This window comes from Odocoileus virginianus, chromosome 8 (assembly GCF_023699985.2).
Source record: "Odocoileus virginianus isolate 20LAN1187 ecotype Illinois chromosome 8, Ovbor_1.2, whole genome shotgun sequence".
Lineage (NCBI taxonomy): Eukaryota > Metazoa > Chordata > Mammalia > Artiodactyla > Cervidae > Odocoileus > Odocoileus virginianus.
Window position 1 is genome coordinate 72,438,398 of NC_069681.1, and position 12,658 is coordinate 72,451,055.

Consider the following 12,658-nt stretch of genomic DNA (forward strand, 5'->3'; position numbering starts at 1 on the left):
TATTAAATGATTTTATTAGTCAGTTTTGTAGGTGTCTCCTTTTTTTTTTTTTTTTTTTTTTGGTGTCTTCTAATAACCAAATCACTGGCTTACTATAGCATACCTTTCTTTGCAGGATAAATATTTAAACATCCTTCCCAAAGATTCCAGTGAGATCAAAAAACAATAGAAGAGTCAGGGTTGCTTTTGTCTCTCCATGTTGTTTCTGTTGACACAGTATTCAATGCTTGCTCTATGTTATGTTAACCTAAAAGTGCCATTGATTTTTTTTTTTTAATTCATAGCATTTATCCAACTGTGTGTTTTCCACACATTGTCAGGATTTAAATCCAGTTTTCATTTATCCCATGCTCTTACACAGTACATCTTGCTGTTTTCTGTTTTTTAAAGTAAATAGCATCTTGTCTAAAAAGAACACACTTATGTCAGCTTGAGAATGCATGGACTTAAAAGATTTACCAGGGCAGGGTCTTTGAAGTTTAGACTTGATTCACAGGTGTACATTGATGACTTAAGATTAACTGTAGTCTAGCTCTTCCACATCCTTTTGTCTGTGAAGTAGAATTTAAATAAGTGAAGTCTTTTTTTTGTTTGTTTAATCAAAAGAACTTGAGAATGTGAAATTTTGACATTTCAACTGCAAGTTTCTATCAATTCTTTAAAATTCATTAATAGTAAAACTGTTTGCTTTGTATTATACTAAAAATCTTATAAATTCATGCTAGATTATTTCTTTTTCCCCAGCTTTGTTGAAATATAACTGACAAGTAAAACTGTAAGATATTTAAAATGTACAACTTGAAGATTTGACTGTATACCTTATTTCCCCCATCAAGTTAATTTATACATCCAATATGGATGATTTTGAAGTATAGAATTCCAAAGCATGATTGGAAGAAAAGAAGTAATCACCTGAAAAATGTGCACACTAAAACTACTTTGATATGGTTTAAGAACATCAAATAAAATCGAGTGTCCATGTATATCAGTTAACAGATATATTCTGGTCCCTTGATAAAAATCACATCATCCAAACTTACATATAGCACTGAATCCAAGTGAGATTATCAGTCTTTGTCCAAAGCACGCTCTGGACTTGTTTCTTTTTATTTGTCTAAGTCAAGCACGATGATAAGCTGGGATCCAACTTAAAGGTGTTGAGTGTGTTGGTTGTTCGGGTAATTCATTATATATTAGGGTGAGAAACTTTTTATCAGTGATGTTTGGCTTGTTTGTAGGACTTGGACAGAGTGCTTTAGGCTTGACTCTGGGAACTACATCAGCTACTTCAGCCGCTGGCAATGAAGGCCTCGGAGGTATAGATTTTAGTAGCTCATCGGATAAGAAGAGTAAGTAATGTTACTGTAATTTCACATTCTTACAGTCTATAATTCCTGTGTCTGAAAAATTATTAGTTAAATATTCAATAGGGAAATTTTTAAGTTTGCATTATATTTCACAAATTTTGTGTGTGTTATGCATTTAAGATTTTATTTTTGTAAAGGACTGAGATTTGTATGTGCATTTGTCTTTTTTTTTTTTTTTTTTTAAATACATTTATTTATTGCATCAGGTCAAGGCCAAAGTCTATGATCATATTTATACATGTTCTTCTCAAGGATTTTTACAGTTTCAGGTCATACATTTGAGCCTTTAATCCATTTTTAGTTAATTTTAGCATAGGTGTATAGTAAAGGATTCTTGTTCTATTCATTTGCTTGTGAATATCAAGTTTTACCAACACCATTTTTAAAAGATTTTTTTGTTTTTTGTTTTTTTTTCTTTTTTTTTATTAGTTGGAGGCTAATTACCTCACATCATTACAGTAGTGCATTTGTCTTATGTAACTATCTGAATGCATATATTAATACACATTTTAAAAATCGGGACCATGATCCGTGTATTGTTTTGTAACCTGTTCTTTCTCGTGTAATATATCACAAGTTTTGATCAGAGTCAGTAATTCTTTACAAATATTTTAATATGCTTATCATCAATTTTCTGACTGGATGCATCATCATCCAATCAGCCATCATCCTCCAGTCAGTGTTTCTCTCCAGCTTTGGGAAATGTCACTGTACTGGGCAGCCTTGCAGAGAGAGGCAATGTGGTGTGATGGCCAGCCCGTTTGCTGGCCGTAGATCCTGGCTCAGCTGTTCACAAGCTCTGTGACCATATTCAAGCTCTTTATCCTTTATCCCTTATGAAGTAGGGGAAATAACAGTCCCTGCTTCATGGGGTAGGTTTGAGGATTGTAAAACCTTAGCAGAGCCAGGCACACAGAAAATGCTGTTTGATTTTATTAGGAGTTTTTGTTCATATTTTGGTTATTTCCTTAAGGGAGATACCTAGAAATTGAATCATTGGCTTAAAGGGAGGGACATTTTGGAGTCCTATTATATGTATTGTGAAAGTGCTTTCCAGAAAGATTTACTCACCAACCAGTATGAAAATGCCAATTTTTTCCAATCCAAATGCATTGTGAAGTTTTTTCTTTGTGGTTATTGGTTCTGTGTGTGATTTGTTCTGATGAAAGCATGTTCCTCCAGAGTGCATACGTACATACTGCACTGAACCTCTTTGAAGAACTTAGAATGACATAATGCATGAAGTTGTAGGATATTTAGTGTCCTATATCTGTATGGAATTTTTAAATTGGACATGGATTTTATTATTAGAAGTTACTGTTATAGAAGTTACTATTATTACTATTATAGGGTGAATTACTATCCTAAAAGTTGATAAAATCCTGTTAACCTTAGAAGATTTGGATTTATGTTCCTTTGAAAAATTATAAACACAAGATCCTATCTTGTTTTTACTTAATTTTCTTTGTAGTAATTACATAATTCAAAAATAGCCTTAGATGTTTTAGTAGCTTATTTTTTACTCAGATGGAACAGCCTGATAATAGGGCCTTAAAAAGTGTCAAATAAAGCTCTCAGGAGTTAAACTCCTCAGCAAGAAGATTTTTCAGGGAAGAGAGTTGAAAAAGGAAGCTTCTTTCCCTTGAAAGAAATACTTGCAAATCACCTGCGTAACTGTTATAAACAGTTATATATGTCTGTAACATGCTGTGATTGGAGCGTGACAAGTCATGACATCACATACTGTTTAAGAGGCAGTCTAGGAAATCCTTAACCATTTCTACTCTTACCTTAGTTTGTGTTAACTTATTGTATTTGGAATACACTGATAAATAGCATATTTTTACACGAGGCTTTTTCAATTTTCTAGGTGATAAAACAGGAACAAGACCAGAGTAAGTTTACAATTTGACTTCTAAAATATTTTAATTAAAGAGTTTTACTTATTAAACTGTAGGCAAATGGTATGGTTGGAAGTAAATGGAACCATACACACATTTAGAAGAAAAATTGTTTTGAAGTTTTTGTGACAAAATAATAAACATAGGCTCTGGAGAGATTGTGAAAGGTCAGATATTTGAGAAAATTATAACTATTTCTTTCTACAAAGTAGTTAGCTTTTCCTCAAATAATAAAAATAAACACAAATATATGTAGTGTCTCTTTACCTTCTTATAAGTATTGAACAACTCATGAAACTTTACTCTTGGACCACTTTTTATTTATATATACAAATTGAACATGTATATGTACCTTTTCTTTTATATGTAAATTACTGTGCCAGCACCATTCACTTCCTGATGTTGAAGAGGGAGAAGGCCTCCATGTATTTTATGTGTATGTTTGAAGAGTTTCATTTATTCCTGTCTTTATTAAGTAGTCTTGATTCCTTTCAGCTACCCCTAGGTCTTATTTTGTTGAAGAACAAATTGAAATTATAAAATAATAAAGTAAAAGTATTGTGAGCATCTCACTGTGAGAAGTTTGGCAGGCTTTCTTTCTTTAATGAATGCTGTAATATTTTTTAACTGAACGAAATGTCAGTCCTGGGATTTTGGAGCTGGAGAAACTTAGTTTAATATCTCATCCCCCCCTGCAGTATTCTCTGATTTTTTTCTGAAACATTTAGTCAAATGCATCTATGTGTACTTGTAACAGATGCCAGTCTTCTTAGAGCAGAAACCTCCATGTCAGGTGAATTGTTAGTTATTGTGTAGGTCAGGAAGTTTATTACTCTTTATAAGGAACTTTAAAATCATCCAGGAAAGCTATAAATAAGGAATATTTGCTCTGTTTTCACATGCTTTAACACACACTGTAGTAGAATTCAACTGCCAGCTTCTTATGATCTTGGGTGTTAATGCGCCTGTGGCATCTTTCTCAGGGACAGTAAAGCACTGAAGGATGAGACTCTGCCTGCTGTCATCTGCCAGGACGTTGACAACCTCCAGTAAGTGCGTCGGGTGTCATCAGGAGCCAAGTCAGACTCCAACGCGGGCAGGGGTGGGGGTGGGTTTCAGGGGGACCATCTCCTCCTCCTCCTGAGCATTTAAACTTGGGGAACATTGGAATGCCTGTAGAAGTTAAAGAAGTAGAGCAATTGAACGAAGGAAATAAAGGAATTAAAATTCTGTAACTGCCATTCTCTGAACTGTAGATGAATTTTTTAATAGTTGCTTCTCAAAACACTCGGACTTAAAACTCTGACCAATGTGTGGTAAATGTACTTTTTTTCTGTAGAAAACCAACGGTGTATTTTTTTTTTAATTAAAGTACTTATTTTAATTTATTTATTTGACTGAACCAGGTCTTAGTAGTGGTTGCATGTGGGATCTAGTTCCCTGACCAGGGAATGAACCCAGACCCGTAGGAGCACAGAGGCTTAGCCACTGGACCACCAGGGAAGTCCCTAAAGATGTATTTTTTTTTTTAAACTCAGTTTTCTTTTTTTAGGAAATTTGTGAAGGAACAAAAACAGGTTCAAGAAGAAATTAGTAGAATGTCTTCAAAAGCAATGCTTAAAGTCCAGGAAGATATTAAAGCTCTGAAGCAGCTTTTGTCACTGGCTGCCAGTGGATTGCAGAGGAACACTCTCAATATTGACAAGCTGAAAATAGAAACCGCTCAGGTAAACTGAGTGTCATTTTGTTGTAGGGTTTTTCATTTGTTTGTTTGTTTTTTTAAATAGAAATAGGTCTTAAAAATTATGAAGTTTTGTGCATAAGAAAACCACATAGCACATGTACTTCTAAATTACTATAAAAGTTACTGGTTTTTATTGAGTGCTTACTTTGTATGAGGCAGTATTCTAAGCAATCTAGATATATTAACCCAGTGATTTCCCACAGTAGCCCCGTGAGGTGGCGTTGGTTAGAGGAGTGGGACCTGAAGCAAAGGGCTTGGTACACAGTGAGCACTGCTGCTGTCGTCATCCTCAGGGTTACTTACCTTGTTTTTGTACAACAGTGTTTTCTGTGGTTGTGTAGTACAGGGTTTAAAATAATGTCTGTATCTGTGGATGAATAAACTTCATGAATCCTGCATAAATCCATAGTTTAAGATAGACCAGCAGTTCATTTTACATTTATTATGAAATTTGTTCTTGAAAGTATAGTTTGTCCTGCCTGAAAGGAGGTTTCAGCACCTTGTGAAGGAGCTTCAGTCACAATATGTTCTCACAGCATATGAAGCTCTGAGAGTGGCTTTGCTGAAATCCTGAGATGGTTGGTATTTTTAGCCTGACTTTTAACTGGCTTTTTCTTTTTTAAAACCTTGTTATATTAGGAGCTAAAAAATGCTGAAATAGCTTTAAGAACCCAGAAAACACCACCTGGATTGCAACATGAAAATACAGCTCCTGCTGAGTAAGTTAAATAAATGTTTGTCTTTAAAATAGCAGAACAATAAAAACAGTATACAGGCCATGGATTTCTTAGTTCACTTTTTAGCGAGTCTGGGTACTTTGTGTGAATTTTTAAAATTTAATTCTCATAATAATTCTAAGGAAGTATATCACCCCCACTTTACTCAAGGGTAAGTGAAAGCTGAGGTCGAGCTTTTCAGCGCTCTTCTGCAGTTGCACTTCATATTGTTTACAGGGTCTGTTCCACTTGATTACGTTGTGCAGATAGTAGAAACTTATGATTATACCATAAGTACTTTCAGTTTAAAAATATTTTTATGATAGTCTCTTCCTTAAACAGGGCATACTAAGTATAGTTTAACCCTTTTATTTATTTCCATAAATTTATTTGCATCCATAACTTATTTGCATACATAATAATCCTCAGGAAGAAAAATTGTGTAGATAAGCAGTTTGAAAAATCTAAGTGTACCCAGCTTGTATATTCATCTAGTTTCCATACATGTGATATGTATCTTGTTGTCTGTTTCTATATCCTTTTGTGTTATGCAAGAGGACAATAGTGAGCATTGTCAGATGCTTGCCATACACCACCTGGGTGCTTGGCTCTTTACTGCCAGATCTGACTGCACAAATGCTCTCCAGCTGTCAGAGTCCAGTCTAAGAGATGGGGAGCCTGAGGCACGGAGATGGGAGTCCTGAGCTTCTGGGTGGGCGGGGCCCGTTGGACTCCTGGTCCCTTATTTTTTTTAAGTTTTGTTTTGATTTCAGATTTGCAAAAAAGTTCCAAGAATAAAACCCAAGAATTCTCACATATCTTTCATCCAGATTCCCCTCATGTTAGCATTTTTACTGCAGTTGTTTTGTTCCTTGCTGTCCATGTTTATAAACACATTTCCCCTGTGTAGAGTTGTTTGTTGAAATGATGCCCTTGAATGCTTGAGTGCTTTGGAGTATATTTCTTCAACATAAGGATACTCTCTTTCATAACCAGAGTGCAGTGGTCGAACTCAGGCAGCGACAATGATGGTGATAACTCCTGTTGCTTTATTCAGATGAGCATGGAGTGAGCTGCTTTGCTGGACTTCCTCAGTATCTTATCCTGCTGTCTTGTTCTTCAATCTGCCATCAGAGCTCATTCTGAAATGGGTTGAATCATATGATTTTCCACTGTAAAAGCTTTCACAGTTCCCTGTTTCTTATAGTCAGTTCCAACTGTGTTTCATGCTATTCAAGGTCTCTTTTTATCAATCTCGCATTCTCTGGTTATGTTTAACAGAATAGTAATTGTAATTATATACTCCTGTAGTACCCTGTAGTGTTTGCAGCCTATAAATAGTACTTCCAATTATAAATATAAGAACTCTTAAGTATTTGGCTGTAAAATCTGGTTGACAATTGCACTTTTTTAAAAAAACTTTTTCTTTTAAATTTTAGACTTAAAGTTGCAATACTGGTGGTATAGTACGAAGAGTTTTCTTCCACTTCTTACCTGTTTCCCTTACTGTTAACATATTGCATAATCGTAGTATAATTATCAAGAAGAGGAAATTCACATTGCTACTGTATTAACCAAAATATAGAATTTACTTGAATTTTACTGTCTTTTCCACTAGTGTACTTTTTCTGTTCTAGGATTCTTTTCACATTGCATTTAGTTGTTATGTCACTTCCAGTCTACAACATTTATTCAGTCTTTTCTTTGATGACCTTGACATTTTAAAGCGTATTAAGTTATTTTGTAGATTATCCCTTAATTGAGATTTTTCATGATTGGAGTAAGGATTTGCATCTATTTTTGATACCTTGATAACTTATAAATTTGAGGTTTTGTTTCAGTAATACTTGCGTCACTTAAAGGTACATTGTGTCATCAGACTAAAGGCCATATTTAAACAGAGGGCTGTTTTTGTTGGCGTTTTGAATATGAAGGAAGCAGTGTTTTTACGCCATGGTCTGACTTGGTAAATGTTCTCATGTAGTTACTTCAGGATCCTGGTTCAGCAGTTTGAGGTGCAGCTCCAGCAGTACCGACAGCAGATTGAGGAGCTGGAGAACCATCTTGCCACCCAGGCAAACAATTCACATATCACCCCACAAGGTAACATGCTTTCTGTGGTCATTTTTTTAATAGTGCTTTTAGTAGTTGTCTTAAACTGCCATAAGACAGTTTCCTTAAGTCATTGATTAGATCTTTATTTCTTACAAATATGAAATGCTTTATTATGAATGATTATGATATAATGGGCAGATGTCCTAGGTCCCACGTCCCACAGATTACCGATAGAGAGAAATTCTTCTCTCAGTCTGTTCTGCTGTCTTCTCCCGTCCTTGGAAGTATTGGTGTAATTTTTTTCATCCTACACGTTACCTGTGCCAAGAAATGGACTCAAGTAATAGAGGAATAATATTGATTGTGTTATATATGTATTTGTGTGATAATATGATTTTCTTTTATAGATTTGTCAATGGCTATGCAGAAAATTTATCAAACATTTGTAGCTTTAGCTGCACAGCTTCAGTCTATTCATGAAAATGTGAAGGTGAGTTCTCATTCCTTGCTCATTTATCTGGACATCTGCACCAAGTGAAGTATTTGTTCATTTGCAGGACAAACGTGTCCATGCTTATCATAGAAATAGCTCAGATTACTTGTAAGTGAAAAAGACCAACTCTGAAAAATATGCCCAGACACAACCGGGCAAGTGTTCTGTGAAGTGTGTTAACTTTTTTATCAGCATATTGTAAATGACTTTCCACATTCATACATGTACTTGTTTATCATCGTTTTAGTAGTTAAGCAGGATTTTGTTGGATGTATGTGCAGTTTGTTTAACCCATTGTCTTTTGTTAGACATTTTGGTTGTTTCCATCTCTTACAGCACTATAGAAGGTAAACATTCTTAGTAGCAGAATCATTTTCCCACTGCTTGAATTTTATGTGTGTTTTAAGTGTTTATTGGACCCTTCATTAAAAAAAACTTGCTAACACTTGTCCCTTCTAAACACAGGAAACTGTATTTATCAAATAATAAAAATTTAAAAAATTGTCACTGAATATTTTGAGCCTTGTGTAATACGTTCATTTTTAAAAATTACTTGGGTGAAATAAATATAGGTATACTTTACCAATCAAGCAAATATAATTGGTCTTTCTTGGATTTATATATGGTCAGAGAAAACCTTTAAAATTCAAAGCATCCAAACTTGAATCTAGATAAATTCTTAACTGTATAGATTAGAATTTCATGGAGATTACCAGAGTTTTCATTTTTATTCTGATGCATGATGATAGAATTTTTTAATGTTAACCACTTAAATCATACTATTTTTGAAGTGATAGCATAGTTCAGACCCTTTGCTTTGATTGATTAAAAATTTTAAACCAAATCTTTAAAATAACTTCATTTTTTTTATAACTTAAAGGAGGAATTTTTATTAAATTCTCTTGAAACTTTGTAATAAGTGTTTAATTTTTTAAAGTGCTGAAGGTGGTTCTGTCTTGGCACTTTGAAGTCTATGTTGTATTTGGACTAAATAGTACCACTGGGTCAGGATTTTCTTCAGTGCTGTTTAGCAAACCACCTGTCTTTAGTCTGTGCAACTAGGAAAAATTTGTATAATGCATCAAAATACTTCAGTTGTCACACTTTAAATTTCACACTTCACTATTCTTTTGGAACCCAGCCTAGCAAAATTACCTAGGGGAAAGGCCCTAAGGAGATTTATTTCTCTTAAGAGAAAAAGCCGACTTTGGCATACTCAAGAGCTGAACATACTATAGATAACAAATAGTGTCTATTGTCTCAACTCTCCAAAGTTTACAGAGTGTTGGGACTGTCACCTGTGCTTTCTGTGGGGTAGCAGGATAAATTTGTGCAACTAAAATTTTCAGTTCAGTGTGCCTCCTAATTAAAAAAGTTTATGAAGTAACTTGTAGACATAAAGTAACAACTGGCTTGCATGTTCGTTGCTGGGTTGTTGGTGGGGTTTGGTTTTTGTTTTTTTGGTAAATGGTAAAATTTTTCAACCAGGCATATGCCATTCAGTTTTCTGTCGATCACACAGAACTGAAGGGGAAATGATTGTTGTATACACTTTGCTTTGCATGGTCTCATTTGAGATCATTGGTGTAAGAATCTTGACTTTTTTTATATTTGGAAACATCAAATAAAAAATGGAAAAAAAAAGTCTATGTTGTGCAGATATTTTTCTTCCTTGTCTTCTTATGAAGGTTTTCAAATATGTAAAAAGTAGTATACGTTGATTTATTTAAGCAAAACTCTTAAGGAAAGTATTTAATAATTCCAGGGTGAAACAGAATCATTCCTATTCATAGCCTTAATTAAGGAAGATGTTGTGTTGGGTAATCCTACCCATCTTATGAACTTGGTAATTTTTTCTTGGGCTTCCCTGATAGCTCAGTTTGTAAAGAATCCGCCTACAATGAAGGAGACCGGTTCGATACATAGGTCAGGAAGATCTGCTGGAGAAGGGATAGGCTTTACCCATTCCAGTATTTTTGGGCTTCCCTTGTGGCTCAGCTGATAAAGAATCTGCCTGCAGTGCGTGAGACCTGGGAAGATCCCCTGAAAAAGGGAAAGGCTACCCCATTGCAGTATTCTGGCCTGGAGAATTGCATAGACTGTATAGTCCATGGGGTTGCGTAGAGTCAGACACAACTGAGCATCTTTCACTTTCACCATGTTATTCTCATTGTAAAAGAATCAAACAGTATTGATAAAGTATACCCTCCAAGCTCTCTTTGCTTTGGTGACATTTTTAACATGTATCACCTGCACCTTTTAAAAGATATTTTATATATATATATTTTAATATATATATATAATATATATATGCCTATATATGTATTTAGTAGGCTTTTTTTAAGCTCTTTATATCTGAGTTATCCAAAGGTTGACTATTAAAGGGGAAATTGTCATGAAAAATTAGAATATTTAAAATGGAATTTTCGATATTACTCTGCTTGTCTGCAAGCTCTCTAACTTATTTTAAAGAGGGGCTCAGGAAGCCAGAATATGCAGGCAGTTGATTGTAAAGACATATGGCTAAAAGCAGGAAGACACTATACAAAGGTGTGGTAGAACTCTCAAATTCACCACTTCCCACACCGTGCGTGTGCAGTGCCAGCACTGTGATTGGCAAGTTAGATGAAGTATATGATGCTGGCAGTGTTTTTGATCTGTCTTTGCTAACTTATTGCATGGTTATATTCACCCTCATAGTGTCAAAGTCAGCACAAGACGTGATTAACATGTTCTATTTTTCATTCCTGTAGGTGCTCAAAGAACAGTACCTTGGCTACAGGAAAATGTTCTTGGGAGATGCTGTGGATGTGTTCGAAGCCAGGCGAGCAGAAGCCAAGAAGTGGCAGAACGCACCCCGAGTCACTACTGGACCCACCCCCTTCAGCAACATGCCAAACGCAGCAGCCGTTGCCATGGCTGCAACTCTTACACAGCAGCAGCAGCCTGCTACAGGTCTGAATGCATTCAAGTTATAGCTTCTTACTGTTAAAGTGCAAAACACTGATGTGCATTTTTATGAGTCTTCCTTTTGTGTTAGCACTGAAGAAATTTCTGAGTAACTGTTCCAGTACAGTCTAAAAATTGTGATGGACACAATTATAAACATATACCTGATAAAAACACAGGGTAGTCTTAGCAATAATTATACATCAATTAGATACTGAATATTGTGAATTTACTTCATGTTATTTGCTGTGTTGCTATAAATGCCCTTTAGAACATGGTGTTTCACTACTGAATTACATTTAAGAACAAATTCTAAATTTGTGACTGTATCGTATATTGTTTTAAAGTCAGAGGTAAAGTAGCCAGAGGTTGCATTCTTCTCTCTGTGATGCTGACAGGCGGTATGTTCTCGCATGCAGTGGTTACAGAATGCCCACACTCAGGATGAAGTATGTCTTTTTTGACTGAAAGTGTGTTGAGAGCAGTAGGTTTGTATAATGACTGGAAACAGAACAGGCCTTCTTAACCAGATTTAGAAGAAAGTACATGTTGGAATTGTTCATACCTTTCAAAATGAACAGAACAGTGGCAAGAGCAGGAAAAAGATGTTTTGAATTGTTCTGGATTGTGCGTGAGGTATGTGCTGGGAGGAGCAGATGAAATAACTGGGGAGCTACTGGAAAGCAGATAGTTGTAGTTGTTGGTTTAATTTCACTTCCTATGAGAGAGGCATTTCTATGGTCCAGTTCTGCATGTTTCGTTTGGCCCTGGGTCTTTCAGAGATTATTGTCTTTTTATTTCTGCAATCCCTGTTTTGTCAGGCTTGAAGTGTGACATAGAGAAATACAGTCTTAATGGATACTGATTTTTTTTTTTTACTCATTCATACTTTTTTTTTTCATTCATACATTTTTGAGTAGTGCTTATGAGTTACTCTATAGCATGTGTCTTTCTGAGAGTTCCATAGAGTCCAGTAGTAGGTTATCGTGTGCAAAAGTAAAAAAATGTGCATGTCTAGATTACATTCAGGCTGCCTCTACAGGAGAAGCATTCTCTGGGTTTTACTGTTGGCAATTTAAAAAATTGTTCTTCACACTTCGAGATGACAGAGTTGACTTAACCATCAGTGAATGGCTGATAATGGCTTTATGCCAAGCCCCCCATGTTCCATGGCTGGACCCATGTGGACAGTGGCCCACATAGGCACTGTGTAGTAGTTCTCTAGCTGGCTCGGGTGTAGGACTGCATTCTTATATTACAGAGGGAAAAAGTCATTGTGGCATTGGTTCCCAGCAGGTTGCTGTGGGGTGGATAGAAATCGAATCAGCCCTGCACTGGTGCCTTCAGTTCTGATGATTTATTTAACCAGCTCATCAAACTAACTGTCATACCAGTTTACTTTTCAGAGCAAATATTAATTCTAAAACAGACCA

The 12,658-nt window shown here is 35.4% G+C and overlaps 1 protein-coding gene across 2 annotated transcripts in view; it reads left to right on the forward strand.

The window, feature by feature from the left end:
* The window catches only part of NUP58 (nucleoporin 58), a 34,604-nt gene that overhangs the window by 9,174 nt on the left and 12,772 nt on the right, over positions 1 to 12,658 (forward strand). For both annotated transcript variants that reach the window (XM_020902996.2, XM_020902995.2), the window contains exons 5-12: positions 1,239 to 1,349; positions 3,238 to 3,262; positions 4,252 to 4,317; positions 4,821 to 4,995; positions 5,652 to 5,731; positions 7,713 to 7,831; positions 8,191 to 8,273; positions 11,030 to 11,231. In XM_020902996.2, the coding sequence (XP_020758655.2) occupies positions 1,239 to 1,349; positions 3,238 to 3,262; positions 4,252 to 4,317; positions 4,821 to 4,995; positions 5,652 to 5,731; positions 7,713 to 7,831; positions 8,191 to 8,273; positions 11,030 to 11,231 (861 nt within the window). The remainder of the gene's footprint in view (positions 1 to 1,238; positions 1,350 to 3,237; positions 3,263 to 4,251; positions 4,318 to 4,820; positions 4,996 to 5,651; positions 5,732 to 7,712; positions 7,832 to 8,190; positions 8,274 to 11,029; positions 11,232 to 12,658) is intronic.